Source organism: Elaeis guineensis, chromosome 15, assembly GCF_000442705.2.
Source record: "Elaeis guineensis isolate ETL-2024a chromosome 15, EG11, whole genome shotgun sequence".
NCBI classification, from domain to species: domain Eukaryota; kingdom Viridiplantae; phylum Streptophyta; class Magnoliopsida; order Arecales; family Arecaceae; genus Elaeis; species Elaeis guineensis.
The window spans coordinates 55,807,454-55,826,886 of NC_026007.2; the positions used below are offsets into that span (position 1 = coordinate 55,807,454).

At 36.3% G+C, this 19,433-nt stretch overlaps 1 protein-coding gene and 1 non-coding gene across 2 annotated transcripts; one reads left to right on the plus strand and one right to left on the minus strand.

Annotated features, from left to right (window-relative positions):
* Positions 1–1,627: 1,627 nt before the first annotated feature.
* LOC114914856 (U5 spliceosomal RNA) lies at positions 1,628–1,744 on the plus strand. Its single transcript, XR_003802715.1, has one exon. It is a non-coding gene; the product is annotated as a U5 spliceosomal RNA (small nuclear RNA).
* Positions 1,745–5,103: 3,359 nt separating this feature from the next.
* LOC105058041 (protein SYM1) lies at positions 5,104–19,359 on the minus strand. The gene is made up of 4 exons (XM_010940817.4): positions 18,844–19,359; positions 12,985–13,213; positions 5,581–5,705; positions 5,104–5,478 (listed from the first exon to the last, which is right to left on the minus strand). Exons 1-4 carry the CDS (start codon positions 19,186–19,188, stop codon positions 5,380–5,382), a joined length of 798 nt encoding a protein of 265 aa, XP_010939119.1. The 5' UTR covers positions 19,189–19,359; the 3' UTR covers positions 5,104–5,379.
* Between the last annotated feature and the right edge of the window lie 74 nt (positions 19,360–19,433).

A 19,433-nucleotide genomic window follows, 5' to 3' on the forward strand; every position in this document is an offset into this window, starting at 1 on the left:
TAGGATACAAATTGATGATCACATCAATCTAATATGAGAGCAGCTTATAAAATTAAATTTGAATACAAAAGGTCCGACCGGTGGATATGTCTCACCCTATGCACAGGCTCAGTCTTCGACTCCGTCACATTAGAATGCAAGAGGATAAATAAATAAATAGATGCCCGTTCGATCCATTTATCAGTCCATGAATGACGTGCTACAAGTCCTTCTGTGACATGTAGGCCACCTCCCTGCCCTTGAACCTGAATGCAAGATAAAGAAGTAAAAAAAGAACGCAATGCATAAGGCTAATTGCTTATCGTGATAGGTCATGAATTACAACTCTGGCAACATCCTTTGAAACTAATATGGCGTATGACATGATGTAGATACATCAAGACTCATATTGTTCAGTACTTCTGCCCAGAATAATGATTGAAAAGGCTGCTGAAACACACACCATAAGCTCGTTATTGTGACGTAGAGTTCTTGCCAGTAGCTTGTTATAACAACTATGATATACAAGGACACATCGAAGCAGATGTCAGCTTTAAGCCTGTTGCGGTCAACTTCTCCATTCGAAAATAAATACCTACAAAATAGTATCTATACAGATCAGATATATGTCCAGCAGAGACCCTTCGATGCCTAAATCAGAGAGGAAAATTGATGAACAGGAGTTAAATGTAAACAGTAGCAGAGTTTTGACCCCTTGACCCAAAATCGCAACATTGGCGTCATTTGTGGGATGCCTTCTATCCACACATACTTCTTCTGAACTGGAGAGCTGTGTTGTGGTGTACAGAGAACTTCTTTAGTCCCACATCGGTTAGAGTCAAGAGAGAGTATAGCTTATATAGATTAGAACCTTCTCTCCCACATGATGTGCCTTTTAAAGAGTAAAATCGTGAGACTCTAAATTGTTAAGGCCCACTGAAGTCCAAAGATGATCATGAACCAAACAATACTTCATGTATGTGAAGATTCGACTCTTTGATCCATAACCACAACAAAATCCATTCTATCCTAAAATATGTTCTTGAGCTGGTCAAGGATTCTAATAGAAAGGTTTCGATTTTTTAGAGCTACAAGCTATGTCCGAGCCTGCCAACTGCACGTCACATGTTATTTGCCATTGCGAAAATTGGCGATCAAAAAAAAAAAAAAAACAATGCGGGGCAGTCCTATTATCAATGAGTTATACTGAAGTCGGCAATCGCGGACTCCGCGTGACATCAGTCTCAGTTTTGCGTGCTACGTGAGGTGAAGCCTGGAACGGGCAAATAAGCAATGCTTTGTGGTACTACCGTCTTGGGTTTGGCAGGATGTCGAGGAGGTGATCACGGTGGTGGTTGTTTTGGACTGGGTAATAATACCTCTAGTGTTCTCATCTTCTCTTCGTCGGCTTGGGAGTTTGGGAGAAGTCGGCAGGCGGTGACTGGTAAGGGAAACGATCCCGGGTTGAAAGATGGCGGGGATTCGGCGAAGAGGTGAATCCGTGCCAGGGGTTTGTGGTCTCCAGGAGGTACCACGTGGGAACAAGACAGGAGAGGTGAGTGTTTTAGTCCCACATCGGGAGGAAAAACACGTCACGCGTGCTGTGGCTTTATAAAAGAACCCGTGGGTCCGCGCTTCCGGTTCACACAGCTGCGTGGCGGGCGCAGAGCGCACTATTCTTTCGCCTTTTACTAAAGAATACCGTGTGCCCGCTACAGAAAGCAGCATACGCTCATTTTTTTGAGGGTCCGATGCCTTCGGTTAGGGACCCTACAATTTAAACTCAAGCATTTGTTCGTTATTTTCTAAATTGTTCACACTACAATTTAAACTCAAGCAATTGTTCATTATTTTCTAAATTGTTCACAATTGCTGGTGCCGTCCTGGGTCTCCGTCACGGGAAACATTATCGTTTTATTGGTCAAGATTCAATAAGGTTGTCTGAGTGGCACTATTGTTGGGTGTATACAATGTTGGATAAACATGAATATAATCGGGGGTGGGATCAGGAATTTTTTTCCTTTTAGAGAGAATGATTATTAAAAATGAAAGAAATATGTTTATAATTAGAAAATATAAATATCTTTTAAGATCTGTTTTAGATTGACAAACGTATTAAAAATAACAAATTTCGCTTGGCAGATGAGAAAATTTAGAAATATTGTTTCAAGATATATTTTGACCAACAAACTGAATGAGCAAAAATTAATAATCCATTTTGAAAATTAGTTTTTATTATTTTTTATATTATTAATATGATCATAAAATTTTTGTACCAGCATAACGGTGATTATTAATAACACAAATGGTTGATAAATGATTGCAAATTCATAATTCCTATCTAAAATAACATCTAATAACATAGATGTTATAGGTGTAACTAAAAATTTCTTACCAAAAACAAAAAAGAAAAACTAAATATTGATTTTTATTTTCTTTGCCTAAAAAAAAAAAATCAATCTAGGAAGTAATGTGTTATATACCATAGTAGGAAGAAAATGTCTATCGATTTTACAATTAACATAAGGGATTATCAAAATTATTGTCCCTCAACTTTCTCCTCTTGTATAGCAGGTTTTGTGGGATTTAAATGTTTCTATTTGGAACGGAATGGTAAAGAAAAAGATTAATTATACAAAAATTATTTTGAAAAGATCAAAATAATAATAAGAATCAAAATATGGATATGCAAAGATTTTGAAGGTTTAAATGGATTAAACAGATTTGTGGGATTTAAATGTTTCTATTTGGAACGGAATGGTAAAGAAAAAGATTAATTATACAAAAATTATTTTGAAAAGATCAGAGTAATAATAAGAATCAAAATATGGATATGCAAAGATTTTGAAGGTTTAAATGGATTAAACAGATTAAAGATCTAAATCTGAATTCAATCTATTAATACAAAGATCTTGATGGACGGACTTTTTTATAATGAAAATTTATTTATATCCAACCTAAATCTGCTTAAGTCATTTGTGAATCGGATTGATGGGTTAAATCATAAATTGTCAATCTCACCGCAGGCTCTATCCACCTCACTGTTATGCTGTACTACACTCATGCAGTCTGTTGAGCACTTAAAGTGACATCTAACATGAAAGAAAGGAGGAGAAAAATAGCAATAAGAATCACATTGCCAAGGCCAGCTTTTGGTCTGGAGCCATTGGTTGAGGTGCATTATGCAAAGACCGCCTCATGCTATGAGAGAGCACCAAAACTCGTTTGATTGACAGAAAATGGAGGGCAAAAGAGATACTTTCTGAAAAGTGATGAAAGAACCTCTTGTTTAGTTGGAGTTTTAAGAGAAAAGAGAATAAAAAAAATACTTTTCATGAAAAATTATTTTCCATATTTCGTAGAAACTAGAAATCCATGGGAGAGATGGATTTTAGTACTTTCCGTGACATGAGAAGTGGTGGTTCTTTTTTCTTTTCTAAAATATCTTTTTAAGATGCATAGCTAAAATTTAGTAAAATAGAAATGGATGATTAGGATGAAATACTGAATAGTAATATAATATTATATTAATATTATTCTAATATTTATATAAATATAATATAAATATTTATTATATTTTAATATTTACATTAATATAATATTTTTATTAATATTAATATAATATTTATATTAATATAATATTATATTTTTATCTATATTAATAAATTTATTATCTTAAAATATTCATATTATATTAATATAATATTAATATATTAGTATTATATTAACATAATAAATTATTATAGTCTAATATTATATTATAATATATTAATGTTATATTTATATTAATATAAATATAATATTTATATTTATATAAAGTTTATGAGCAAAAATGTATGGTTTTATATCTACTAAGGATATAATAGGTATTTTATATAATTTTTTCAAAAAAATAGATAATCATCCAAATATAAACTATTTTATAATAAGTCACATTCCCATGATCAATCAAACATATCAAAATCCTATTCTCAAGAAGTAACTTTCTAAAAAATAACTTTTCAGAAAATTACTTCTTGAGAAGAAAAAATTTTTCTGTGAAGCAAACGAGTCCCAAAGGATTCAGATCCAGATCAATAAGATGCTTCACTCAAAGCATTGAGTGCCAAATAGCTGAGAGAAACTCCTGCAATTGTTTGCTCCTCCTGGTTGTAGATTCTTTTGTTTTATGTTCTTTTTGAGCCCATATATGGTCCAGAAGTGGGGGCCAAGCTTGACTCTATGCACCTGCTTGTCGGTAGGTTGAGAGCGTCAATGGACCAGGAGCATCACAACAGGCTGGAGCAACTAAACCGATCCACAACCACAGGAGGAACTAGGACCAACACAAACACTTCAATCAGTAGGCTTCATTCCTAGTGGGGGTCAGATACTAGTTGGTTGGATCAATGGACATGCAATGCTTAAATTCAGAATTAGTCATATAAACAATATCAACTGCTATGAGACTACCGAAATTGTATTTAAGACTGAACCAAAGTTTGCTATTGGAGACAACAATTATGGGCAGTCATTGTCAGCATACAACAGAAAAAAGGATGTAAGGGGAAACTTGATAAGCTGCAAAGTAGATTTGGAACAGGATAGATTTTAGCATCATAATCTCATGACCTGTTAATGGGATTCCATCAATATCTTTTGCTTATCTTCTTTAACCTTTTTTGGGGGACAGGGTTCCATCAATATCACATTAGGGAACAGTCTCTGCTCATCCTCTTTCACAATGACATATGAACCCTACGAAGCCAGCTACCCAGAATAGTGTCCGACCAAGCTGAAGAACGAGATAGATAGCACCATGGAGCATGCAACCAAAATCATATGAACCCTCGGCCGCAGGCATCGAATGGACAGCTGCAACTCAACATGCATCCATGGTCAAAATGATAATTTATGAGATTATTGACAACTCTATGTTCTCATGTCGGCAGGCCGAAGTGATAGTTGACACTAAAACTATGAAACCATGGATTCCCACGGGACGTTACACTGAGATATCGAGTTCCTTGCTACACTTTACCATGCATTTCAGTAAGAAGACATTTGCAACCATAAGGGTAGAATTCCAGAGAACCCTATGAAGCATCAAGAAACCATAGTATAATAACAAAAACAAATCTAATCTTGATAAAAAATGCTCCAAGCCAGTTAATTAACATTTTAATTGGTTTTGTAGACAGGTTTTACAATGCTCAAGCACTTTCCTACAGAACTATAGCAAGAATAATCAAGTCTATCTAAAACCCTCCAAGCTATGAAATACATCCATTTTTTTTCGAGGTGCACACAAAATAAAGGATCTAATCCACCCTGCTTGTCAATACCATATTTCTGGGCAAAATTCTGGCAATTTGTGGAAAAATGAAAGTGCGTAAATGACGAAAAATATATAGCACTGAGTCAGTCAGTTGAGATCCTCTGGACACTTGCCTTCTGCAAACTTGCCATGTATGTGATGTAGATGGTCCAAAGAAATGAGAATGAGTTGCTTACCAGGGGCTGAAAAATAAATAGCATCCATGTTTAGAGCAGTCACAACGCACTTCAATAAATTAGCATTTTACAGTTTCACTTGATAATAGCAAAGGTGTCAGATGTTACCTGTAGACGAACAGGGATGAATTTGAAAGTGATGAAATCACATATGGGCCAGTATACAAGCCCTCTTTGACATGTAGGGATCAGGTCTCTCTTCAATCTGGCAATAATTTCAGCACCAGTTTCACCTAAACAATGACATCATACAAGAAATATGAACACATAAAAAATCACAGAATTTCTAGCTAACATAAGCAGGGTGAAATAGCACATTGTTTATAGATGACCATTAATAGATTGCTATTTGATGATTAGTTTCTACAGCAACCCAAAGAAAGAACAAAAATAAAAAATAATAGTAAAAAAAAAAAGAGGCCAAGATGGAGGAAATATTAGCAGAGAAAAAACAAGTTAGATCCACATTTACTTGCTAAACTTTGTAAGATGCTTATACAAGCCCACATTCAAAAAAAAAAAAAAAAAAAAGGTGCAACCCAAAATCCATTTGTACATAGTGGATTAAGGGACAACTTTGGATTCTGAAAAAGAAAGCATAAAGATGTTAGCAACTGCATCTAATCACATAATAAAATGTCACACCAAGCAGCATTTCAAGTTTTTTGGGCATAAAAGATAGTATAATGCACCACATTCATGGAAGGTTGCTAATATGACAAACCCCAGAAATTCAGAATGGAGTCCACTCTACAACATAAACCAATAACCCCAGATGCGTGCATCAGTGAAGCTCCACATCTCAACAACTCTCCAAAACTATATCCTATCATGGGCATTGCACGTATCACATTCTAGCAGACTGAAGTTCGAACGAGTCCAGTAACACCAACCACTTGTACATTGGCAACTATAACTAGTCAATAGAAGACAAAGCACTCATCTAGTCTTTCATCCAAGGCAGTGCACTTCCTTTTTTCTCCCTTTTTTTTTTTGGGTTGGGTTGGGTTGGGGGGGGGGGGGGGGGTGCATACAGACCGGGAAAAACAAGCATACAAGCCAAGATGCAAGAAGGCCAAAATAAGCGAGAAGAAATGGCAGCATGAGAATTCCTAGAATGGTAGGAAGAGTTCCAACAAAGTATAAAGAAGCATAGATATAGAATTAACAAATGCTTTCCTTGACGAACCAAAACATAAATACAAGGACAGCATTAGGAGGAACCAAAACATAAATACAGGGACAGCATTAGAAGCTGATATAGAAATGTGAAAGTGAAATCAATAGTGGTAGTTAGATTTTGGAGCCATGTGGCAGGAAATATCAGAACACTTGAATATGAATTGAGAAGAAAATTTCGGTTAGCTATTCTAACAGGACAGATAAAATCAGATTAAAATTGGCTGTATAATGGATTACAGAAAAGTTACATATTTCATAAGATTCAGGGCTTTTTGTTTCAAAAAACATTCAGATCATCTTTTATCAACAGACAAGGATGGATTTATGAAATTCAGATTCCCTTTTCCTCTGCAGATAAACCTAGATTCCAGCTTATCTGCAAATCTACTGCTAATCTTGCTAGCTGGTTTAATTTTGTGAATCTCATTCATGCATGTCCATGCTTGTAACATTGTTTGTTTTTCAACATAAAACAATCGAAGACATGAACTGAAGCATGCTTATGATAGAGTAGATCTCACAAACAGAGCTTTCTCTAAAACTCACCTTAGCAATATCCACACTCCATCATCATCCCCAAGTAAATATGGATAAAGAGTTATACCGCTGATAGCAATACCCTCTCATATGATCAAGGTTTCAAGTTTCAACTATGCTGTAAATTTAGCATGCCTACAATTTTGAATGATATAAATGGAAATAAACTTAAACCAACTAAAATGTAAAAGTTCAGGGTCTGTCACATAATCCCTTAAGGAAAATCAAATCTCCCTTCCCTATTACTATATCACTGTTGCAGCTCCCGAAGAAATCCACCAACCAATTTCTTCTTTTGTTTTCACGGAATTATACCTTCCTACTTGATTATTGGGACTTGGAATGGTAATTGCTCAGATGCATCCAGGAGACTTAGATTGGTCATTGCTTAGATGCATCCAAACAAAGGATACGGGAGCCATTGTTGCAGTCATATTTTCAAGAAACATCTCATCCTTGATAACATATTAACATTTGTGAACATCAATGATGGGAGCAATATCTTCATCAAGAAGGACGTTACAATGAACTGAACATTAATGAATATTTTATTCAAACACACTGCTTTCTTCAAAACCTTCATTGCTAACTTAAATGGGGACTTGATGATATTGAAGAACTCCAGTGAAGTTCTTCTAGGACACAATCTTGATGTTGGATATTCTAGATGGAAGCGGTCTCCACTCTCCAGGGTCTGCGGAAGCAAGGATCAAACCTACAGGTTGCTGAAAATTCCAGTTTACTAGCAGGTTTAGGGTTTTAAACGCAGCAGAGAAATCAGCTGTGTTTTTTGGCTGGAAAAAAATGGTCTGTTCGTGGCTTGAATGGATAGATTCAAGGAGAAGCAACAAAAACGGTAACAACAGATTTGTTTCTGCAGCATGGTGTTCAGGGCTGCAAGGTTAAGATTTGCAAGGATCAACCACAGGTTGTGGTGGAAGGCTGTTGGGCATACTCCAATAGCAGAACAGGATCTGCTGTGACAACAGCCCTGATATGACCTGAAAATGGACACTTACAGGTGGCTGTTTGCCGTCTGCAGATGACTAGAGGTGGCATAATGGCAAGGGAATATCTTGCTATGGTATTAGGTCTGCAGGCTATGGTTTTGCTGAGATCAGTGCACAGCAGCAACAACAGAAAAACCAAGCCACAGTAAACAAAGAACACAAGCAAAATTGCAGTACAAAGTAGTAAAAGGACAGAGAGGACAATACCGGACTCACTCCGAGACTTAGGAATCATAACTAGAGTTTTTGAAGGTCCCATACCTCCATTACAGAATCACACCACAAGAGGAAAAGACACCAATGATGCATTCTTTTCTTCATATTCTGCATAGAAGTCCATTATAGAACTTGCATAAGAGAGAGAAAGCTATGACAATCTTTCTCATCGTGTGTTGCTGTGCCCGTGGCTGTGGCTGTTGACAAAACAAGCCAACTACAGGGAATACCAATTGACTTTTTTGCCGAATAAAGGGCAATTTTTGGGACCTGTGCCTATGATTACTAAAGCCACTCCTTTTTTTAAGACAACTTGCTAAATAAAAAAGCAAAGGGGAGGTGGAAAATGGAGTTTCCAAGTGACAAGGATCTCACATAAGGTGGATTTCTTTGAGACCATGGAAGCCAACTCACATATTTAAAGAAACCAAAAAACCTAAGGACCTTTTTTCAAGTCTCTAAAATATCCCTTATAATCCACAACTTACTGTTCACGGTTACTGCAGCATGAACTATAGTTTGAACAGCACATGAACACTAATCACTACAATAATTGCAGCACCACTAACATATTTTTAGCTGATATGGCTTTTGTTATCAATTATGCCAATGTCCACACCTCATCTAATCATCTAGTAGGCTTTGAGATCATTTAGTCTAGGCCGTACACTCATTAAGACCCCCTTAAAACTAACCTTAGTTGAGAACTAAACAATCTAGAATTGGAAGGTTTGGGGCGTACCAAATCATATCAGGCAGGAACCGAGACAGTTTAGCAAGTTGATTTGGTCACTACTGAGAATCAAGCCCAACCATTTGGTTCTGCTCAGTTGCAAGCCGTTTCAGGCTGCTCAGACCAAACCGAGCAGTTCGGTGGTTTATAATTTGCCTCGCAAGTCGCAACTCCAATTCGATCCTTGTTCCCTCTCTCCCGATCATCCTCGCTTCCTGTGCATCATGACCCCTTGCTAGGGCTAGTGTTCCATTGCCTCCATTGCCACTATCTATAAAGATGACATAAAGACCAAGGAGTTGCCGAGACAACAATGATGGAGGTGCGCTGTCCCTCCCTTCCTCCCTCTTCCCTTCTCTCTCCTCCCTCTCCACCTCTCCCTCTCCCTCATCTAGGCTCCGGTATGCTTTGAGTCAGTACAGTACATATCCATACCATACCAAACCAGTAGCCAGCCGATACAACCCCCAGTACTGGTTTGACGAGTCTTGTTAAAGAAAAATAGAGCAAATTGAAAACTAAAACCAAATCCAATGAAGATTTTACTTTCTTGAAGATTCATTTGGTTTCTCAATAACCAAAGAAATCTTTTGGGATGTTGTTGGATGACAAGAATAAGAATTAAGAAGCACTACACCCCCTGTTTTCTAACTCCACTAAAATCTTTGCAAACTTCTCATCAATGTAGTCCTTCAATGATGTTTCCTTTTACATATCAACAAGCACATCCTTCATGATTATCAACAATACTAATAAAATTGGTTAAATTCTTCACATAAAAAGAAGGACAATAGTTAAAGAGCACATTGATGCAAGCTATGCGACTTTGTAGGGACAAGTTTGACATTCATATTAAGATAACTTGCATGTTGTTATGATACTACTCTGACCAGCTAATCAATTCAGATGAATAAACATACCAAAAATCCCTAATAAGAAACATCAACTAATATCACACCCCATGCAAGCTAGGAAGCAAATCTTAGTTGATACTTGATACCATTAATATTTGTAATACATATAACAAAAACAGCATCATTCACATGTTAGAATCTGGTATCACCAACTAAACCAGAATGCCATCCAGCCAAAGCTCCAAATGAATGTGGCATGAGCCAGTTAGGATCTTAAAATAATTCAGCTAAACTTGAGTCTCATAGCAAATTCTTTGGATGTAGAAGTGACATCAAGGCAGCATATGGTTTCTCTTTTCATTATAAAATATTTAGAATTCAGAAGCCGAGAGAGAGGAAATAATAGAGTAAGATGAAATAAACAAGGAATATTTTTCTTAAATTCCAAAAATGCATATGTTTTCACCTGACTGCTTAAGCTAAAAAAGATTGATTCTTATAATTTAAAACACAATGTAATATAATGATTATATAGTCATTGCCATTATTATACTTAGATACTAAATGCTATATCTGCTACTTGATTGCCATAGGAAACAAATGCCATAAATGATGTTGTTCATTTACTCCTCTTTGGTGACATTTTTACTGTTTTTGATTTTTCTCACTGTCTTAAATTTTTTAAATAATTTTTTGCTTTTATTAAATTATATTAGTTCCAATTGATGGAATGACCAAAGCCAGTCAAATAGCATACCAGCCAGATTATATAAACACATACCAGAACTACTATATATTAGTTAAAGTTTACATAATTACACCAATCTCAAAACTCCTGGTGGAGGAAAAATTCCCAGAAGAAAGCCTACCAACAATTTCTCTTGAGGAAAAAAAAAAAAAAACCATCCCAGTCCAAACTTCTGGGCTAAGAATCAGAAATGACTTGATTTTCATATTTAAAGATGAGAAACTGAAGAGAAGCTGAATAAAGAAATAGGAAGACAAGTAGACGAATAATGACCTTAAATTTCTTTGAAGAGCTGGTCAACACCTCTTATCTTCAACAAGATGTCAAAGGAATTACGAGCACCAAGATAAAGCAAAAAATAAAATAATACCACCAATATATTCTCAAAAAACAAAATTATCCTTTTTCGGGGGAAAAGGAGGTGGGGTAGTAGAACCAAAGCTTCATTTATCAATCATCTATTCATTCCTGCCGCGCCTCCCCCCCCCCCCCCCCGGGGGGGGCAAAAGGGGTAACATTGTTTCATTATAATAAGTTCAAATTGCAAATAAGATTTCAACCCAAGAATCAACTCTAGCAATCCAGAATGAAAGAAAAGATCATAACATTTTGAATTACATCTATCACTCTAAATTAATTCAGAATCTTATCATGATACAAGATAAATAAGTTTCTAACTATAAAAGTGAGTATAAGCTTGGTTTCGAACTCAGGATCACATTCCTACAGCAGAAGAGATGATCCAAGACCTCCTGGATTTAGTTTCAGAAATCCACTACAACTCAATTAGTCCTCTTAATTAGACCAATAACAGACTGGGATGCTCTTTCAATGCCTGACTCAACATATATAATTTTGTATTAAGTGCTCTCCTGGTAAACAAATTTTCCACAGTTGTTCACAGGTTGGAATTCCAGCAGATGAAGCACTTTGGATCTTCACCATAATTATGTCTTTACCGAGCCATTTGCCCTTGCATGAACCTTTCTTCAAATAGTGACTTCCACTTCTGTTATCCTTTCCTACTTCAAGCTCCCTCAGCTTGAATGCCTTCCATTTGCAGAACATACACATTCCATTGGCTTACATCATTTTGGCAATGCAATCTTTTGAAATGCCCTTTATTCCAGACATTTTTATTGCACTCTTTATTGCATTATTTGAAAAATAACAATAACAGGTTACAGTCAAGAACTTAGATGAAGATCACGAACACTAAACTGAAAAAAATACCAAAACCATGAAAGGAAATAAAAAAACATTAACCTTAGCTACCTTACTGCAACAGTGTAGTGATCCCTTATTTTCCTTCCTTCTTATGAGAGAATCACATAACAATGCCAATGTCCATCCAAATCCCACATAGAAGAGTTAAAGGTTGATGTTGGGTTGGCAAAAAATCATAAAAAGCATATCAAACCCCTAAATGAATCCAAGTTTGATATCTGTGAATGCTAGGATGGCCATAATTTAAATATCAAAGGTAGATCCAAAAAGGAGTCCTTGGCAAATGAGCATTCACAAAGCTGATCCAAAATACCTGGATCAAGAGTTGATGGCTATGGTTATGGACATGGAAAAAATAAGTGGTCAAGTAATCAAATTTCATATATTTATTAATAAAACCTAAAATTTCTTACAATGGAACAACTAGGAGCCATACTTCCACACCCGCAAACTGGTTACACTCCGATGTGTCCACTAATTTCAATAGGATGGAGGATGCCAACAGTAGTTAGCATGAACAGAAATGCCTATCAACTGTATATCAGGACTAAATTCAAAAGAGAGACACCTTATTTCCACTTTATTTGCACAGGTACTTAGTGCAGAGGGGCAAACCTACCTATGGATTGGTAGATAAAATATAGTCAAGATGGTGAACACAAACATGTACTGCATATGACAGCATTAGTATTTAGGTCTTTTGATAATAGAAGGTACCACTGAAACAAAAAAAGAAAAGAAAAATATCGATATGGAATTTAAGCTTTAATGCAATTCATGAAAACAGACATTATGCCTAATAATCTGTATTTAACACATTATGTTTCAGCTACACAACAATGAGCGAGGAAGATAATTATGAAACCACAAAGTTTGCTTTAGCTATCAAAAGTTCATAGGGAACAAGAAAGAGCTGCTATCTGTATGACAAAATATGTTATTTCATATCATATATGTAAACCTTCAATGTACATTTCATGGCAGGGCAAAAAATATCATCAATACCTTGTAATCCTGCATTTATTGAGAAGAAAACTGTTGTCATTATAGGCCCATATGTAGTTTGCCCAAGAAATATCTTCTTAAAAGTAGTTAGTACATCTCGTTTTGGCAGTATCCTTGACACAAAATTGAACCATAAATGCAATGAGGGTCCCAAAACTAGTGCTCCATAACCAGCCATACGCAAGGTTCTTACTAGATCAAGAGAATCAGAGGGTGGGAGTGTGATCATCTGATAAGATATATATACAAGAATCAGAAGGGTGAATTCAAATGAAGAAGCATTAATTAGTTTCATGAAGGTAGCATCCAAAGGAATCAAAAAGAAACACAGTCATGAAATACATGCAATTTATATTCCTTGGTCTTTCACCAATGAAGCATTCATATAGCAGGTTTTATCATTATACAGCACCTCCTGTAAGTGATAACATAGTTCCAATTCAATGCAAAAGAAGAATTGGTTTCATTGAATTATTACACCTTTTCATCTCATTTCAAAGAAAGACAAGGTTCGACAGAAAGATGAAATGCCACCTATTTACTTTAATCAACACAAACTAGATAACGAAATGATATAAAAAAGATTACAATTAAATAATGATGATAATTCACATATGCAATGGAACTTTTCTTGGGGGCCTTGCAAAAAATTGAGAATAACTCATGGCTCATAGATCCTTGCACACTTACTTTTTAAAAGGAAAAATTAATCTTCACACACACCAACAACTGTAGATGTTTATTCAACAATAACAATCTCAAAAACTGCTATAATTGTTTTGATCGCAAAATACCTAAATTTGTGAAGGAATGGGATTTGAAAGAAATGATTTTAAGTGGAAATGGAGTCATTAAAGTCCACTTGCTTCTCATTGATGATATGCCTCATAGCCTGTTTCTTAGATTTCAAAGTCTGCGATATTAATCTGATATGAATATTCCATCCTTTATTGGATGATGAGCATGACTCTGATGCAAATCATGTGCAAGAATTATAAACCTGCACCTGCAATGCCTACCCCCCACACATGTGCAATAAATGTTCCATTTGAATTGACAGGATGCCAGCATGGAGCAAGATTTTAAACATTGGTTGATCAATCTTATTGAGTTCATATCAAGTTAATGGGTCAAACACTACTCTAAAAAAAGAGGTCAAACACATCAAGTCAACAAGTCACTTGCAACCTGTCAACATGATCCTATTTGCTAAACAAACAAGTTAACAGTGTTGTGCCATGTTACTTATCTAATGAACAGCTTGATTTCCGTTTATGCATTTTGACTTCTTCATTAAATGGGTTGAGTTTGTTGCGACTTATATCTAACTACCTAATATCTCACTCCAAGCCAACCTAACACTCCCCAGCCCATTGCTACCCTATTCTCCCACATTCATCTAATAAATGGTATGCATAATGGTCTGGATCAAAGGTTAACCAAACTGTCCCAAACCAGGCAGTTCAAGTCATGCCAAATCGGTCAAGAATCAGGACGACAAAGATGGTTCCGCACTAAATAAACCCTCAAGCCCCACCCCTCTCCTACTCCCCCTGCCCCCATGGTCTGGAATTCACTTATCTCTCTCTCTCTCATGATCAATCTCTCCCTCTCTCATGATCAATCTCTCCCCCTCTGTCCTGCTGTTGCCTTCTCCAGTGATAGCTCCTAGTGATGAAGAACGGAAAGGAGAGAAAGAAAGAGGCACGGCGATGGTAAGCATCACTACTCACCATTGCACCCTCCTCCGACAATTTCTTTGTCATCCATGAGACCACGACCTCCTCCATTGCCAAATCAGCGCTCCCCAAGCCACGATCTCAACCATCAAGCGTCATCCAAGACTGGTACAAGCCCTTTTGCAATCAATCCCTCTTGCTTTTCCAGCATGATCTCATATATCACAATTGGGCAGTTATTCACTCACAATCCAGGTATGGAAAACAATTCCGCATGCATACACACAAATAGATTTCCCCTTGGCCTCTTTGCAACCCATGACACCCACCAAGAAAGAAGAACAAATGCGCACAGTGCATAAGCCAAAAAACAAGATAACATGGCAAAAAACATTGGAATGTGCATTACATGATACATAAACAATAATTTAGCAAGCAATAGGAGAACAAGAAGGTCACTTTGTGTCTAAATATCGTGAACTCGCTGATCAGCCTACAAAGAAAGCTTCTTTACAAGTCTTTTTCTTGACCTTCAAAATAGTCCATAAATATATACATTTCACATCATAAATTCTTAACATGACCTTGATAACATGATTCATTCACCTAACTACTTCCAAATAGGTCTTCTTATGATGAAGAAACCATCAAAATGATGTACATCTTTACACCTCTCCAAGGCATGGGTGTTAACTCAAATGGATTTGTTTCCAAGAGCTTTCAAACATCTATGCTATCTTGTCAAGATGAGATATGTACAAAAAATTGCAATGAGAGGCAACCACATCAGCTGGAACTTCAAATCCATCAAGCAAATGGAGTAGGTCAACAAAACAACAAAGTTAGAGTCATAAAAATTGCCTTAAGACTATGCTGGATGGACCAGATCATCAAGGAAATCATGTTAGAGTCATCAGCATTGCTTTAAGAGTAGGGCAGAATAAGGTTAGTGGTTAAATAATGTTTAAAACCATTCTGTAAAAGAATATTCAGCTTGTGACACTATATATAGTTATAATAAGATCTTTTATAATTCTACTAGCAAGTAGGCACATGCCATGCATGTTCAAGGAAAAAAATATACGATTTACCAAAAAATGAAATAAAAAAATAGTCATAAACAGAAAAAAATATTTGAAAAATAAAATACAAACAAAAAAATAGAGTAAAAAACTTAAAATAAAATAAAATAAAAGTAAGCATAATATCAAGCAAAGAAGAAATAAACAAATTAAAAAAAAACTTAAAAACCAAAATCAAAATTCTAATCTCCCACAGCCATCAACATCGTTCATACCCCACTCCATGTCAGATTCCATGAACCCTAATCATCCACTTTCTATTAGAGGCCCTCAATAAGGAAGCAAACTGTTATAAATAACATCGAATAAATATATTCTATAAAGTAGGAGAGCGCACTACATCCATTATTCCTCACCTGCTTCCTTATTTATCAAGGATTAGAGAAGGCTGGTTTGTTTGGAAAGAACTCAAAGAATATTAACTGACTGATTTTTTGAGGAAACAAAAATAAGCCCAAGCGAGAATATTCTTTAGAGAGTGTAAAAATATTTTAAATTAATTGAAGGGCATTTTTTGGTCAAAAACGTTGACAGATTGAATATATAAGAAATATTCCAAAATTTAAAAGACCTTTTTTATAACACGGTATAGATAACAAGGCAAATAGGATTTACTCAAATCTCCTATCATATCTATAATTTAGGGGGCATATCTGAAAATTTCTAAAACTGTTGTTGCAGCTGATCTTAAGCAAATCGAGCAAGTTCAGCCAGCTATAATGAAAGCTGTGGTTGAACTAAGATAAATCTACAGGAGAAGATAGCCATGGAAATGAAGGCTAGCAAATATGCATATTCTCTAAGGAGTTTGCTGGTCCTTTCTTTGTACCAAACACAAATATTAGCTATTTCTTTCAATTTTATTTGTATTCTCTCCAAGTGTATTGCATGCATTAAGCAGCAGACCTATATCTGCTCAAGTGTCTCTGCAAGTAAGACCAACTATGAATCCCACAACCCTGCAAACCAATTCAAACCCATACAAAAATTTCAAATTCAAATCTGAAACCTTATCACATCATATCCATATCCAGAAAGCAAATAGAAAAGCCTACAGGCAAGATTAAAAAACAAAATTTCATCATCAGTGTCTCTAATAGACCACTAGAACATTTCAGTAATTTTGGCAGTGATTTGTCTGAAGCTATTTCAAAAAGAAGAAAAAAAAAAAGGAAACTATAAAAAAACATAGAAAAAAATATATCCAATATCATTATCATTTATAATATGTTTTTTTGGGATAAATTTCAAAGAAATGAGTCCAAGGAGGTGGGGGGGACATTGGAGCTGATTGAACAAGTCTAAGAATACATATTAGATGTTATTATAGACTGTAGAATCTAACAAGTCGAATGAGGCAACCTCGGGGAGACATGTGAGTAACAAACTATGGTCGAATATTGAGTTTGTAGTCTAAGGAATCAAGACAAGCAAAAATAATTAGTAATAAAAGTATTACCATGTAAAGCAATCAAAAAGTAACTATAAACATATGAATCATCACTTAATTAACATAAAGGTACAATTATCAAGCCTTATTATTATAAAAACATGGAAAACTGCCAACAAGAAAATAGCACGTAGATTGGCTTGCTTATGAACAAGCATAACTATTCTCAAAACTTTATAAAAAATACATCGTTAAGTCTCGATCAATCACCTACAGGTGATATTTGTCTCTCTTAACTTATGAAAATGAAGAAAAGATACCTGGAAATGAGGCTAAAGAACATTTAAATGGTAGTTTCTAACATGACAACCAAAACTACTTAATTTATCATGAAAAAGATGAAAACCTTTCAAAATATCTTGAAACAATTTTAGTCAAAACTGGAATGTTAGGATTTTGGTGAAACTTTAAACCATCTTTATTTGGGCAAATAATCCGAGTCAATAACTCATAGCAGTCCATGTTAGACAAATAAATTCAGATATAGTGGTGGTCTTGCCTATTAATAACTAATAAATTGTCTCTGTCTTCCATAATATCATATATAAATTATTTGTGATGATTTTTCAAGGCCCGTATGCTTGTGCTGAAAATATGTAGTATCCATTTGACATAAGCTCATGTATATATTTCCTTCTTTGTTTTTCATAATGTTTACCACTCATCTCATATATAGCTCATACACAAAATCTATTGACAGAGCACCATCTCAAATTTGATATATATCATCTCCATGTGTTTCATAATGTTTCATACCGTATTACTGTCAGGGACTAGGTGTGACAGTTATTACAAGGCTCTTTTACCTTCTATTCTATAATAAGATAAATTAAGAACCACATGGAATATCCACATATTCGTTGTGATATTAAGGCATGATCTTCATGTGGTTTGGCAATTTAGAGTTGACACTTGAGTACTCTTATTTCTTTTAATCTCAATACATGTACTAGAAAGGAACTTAAATTAATTATTAATACACACAGAAAACAAGAAAAACAGATGGTGGAAGATAAAAGCTGGACGAAGGAGGTAACTCATGGCAATGTGAATGGAGAACACACATTCTTCTCAAATATCTTCTTCTAACCAGTCTTTTCTCGGATATCATAACATCAGATATTTTCTCTAGACTCAGAGATAAATTTTCCTTACCATCGTTGCTCCAAGGAAATGCAGTTCTTAATTTCATATGATGTAAAAATGTTTACTAGTGTTGGAATGCGACATGTAGTCACACATCACTTACATGACCGTTCTTCTTGTACAACTCAAATGCACAAACACAAAATTATAGCAAATAGACGAGTGGAACCACACACAAATCTCAAGCATACACAGAATGCTGTAGCCAATCAATATCCTACAACTATGTGATAAAGCACGCAAACCCTAGAAACTTACTTACACATAGCCCTCTACAAGCCCCACCCTTCACCAAATCCCAACTTCTATATTCATTAAACTCAACCCACTTTTCTTTTTGCCTACCAACAACTAGAAGCTTCAGATTTCAGCTCACATCCCTCTTGTTTTTTGCATACACATCCAGACCCCCAAGCCAGCAGAACCCGCCGAAAAGCACGTAGCAAGATAGGATTTTTATCGCAAGAAACGAGGAAATGGAGACAGAGCAAAGGGCACAGACCTGAGAAGAGACATCCGCAGCAATAAAAATCGCCCCTGCGGTGAGGCTCTTCGTGAGAACCGGGCGGGCTTCGATCATTCCCAAATACCAGCTCACGAACCCATTCCGGGAGAAGGAAGAAGCGGCCGAGGCAGAGGGAACGGAATAAGATGAGGAGAAGAGGGAAGGAGAAGCGGGGGAGAATTGGGACGAGGACTCCTTAAACTTAGACGAGATAAGGCGGGACCGAACGTAGGGTTTCGACGGCGAGTGCTTGGAGAGAGCGTCAGCGAGGGAAGGCCGGGAGTGGTGGAGGAGAAGCTGGTGGGCTCGCCGGCCGCCGCTCCTCAGAAAGCCGCCGGTCATCGTTTTGCTCTCTTCGGTTGCCGCCGGACCCCGTTTTGCCCTCTCTTATTCGCCCTCTCTCTCTCTCTCCGCCGCTTTACTCGCCCGCTCGTCCTTTCAGCGAGGAGAGGCGCCGGGGGACGGCGAGCCGGGTCCGGTCGCGGTCAAACCGATACGGTTTGACGGAGCCACAAGGAAATCGGACGTCTCATGTGGACTTGGAATGGCCTGGTGATAAGTTTATTCCGTTGTTTTTAATTCGCGCC

Coding starts and splice junctions, on each gene's coding strand:
- LOC105058041 (XM_010940817.4), bottom strand. CDS start 19,188: ATGACCGGCGGCTTTCTGAGGAGCGGCGGCCGGCGAGCCCACCAGCTT. Junction 5,706..12,984: donor AATAAATGCAGGATTACAAG/GTATTGATGATA, acceptor GTCATTGTTTAG/GTGAAACTGGTGCTGAAATT. Junction 5,479..5,580: donor TCATCCCTGTTCGTCTACAG/GTAACATCTGAC, acceptor TTTATTTTTCAG/CCCCTGGTAAGCAACTCATT.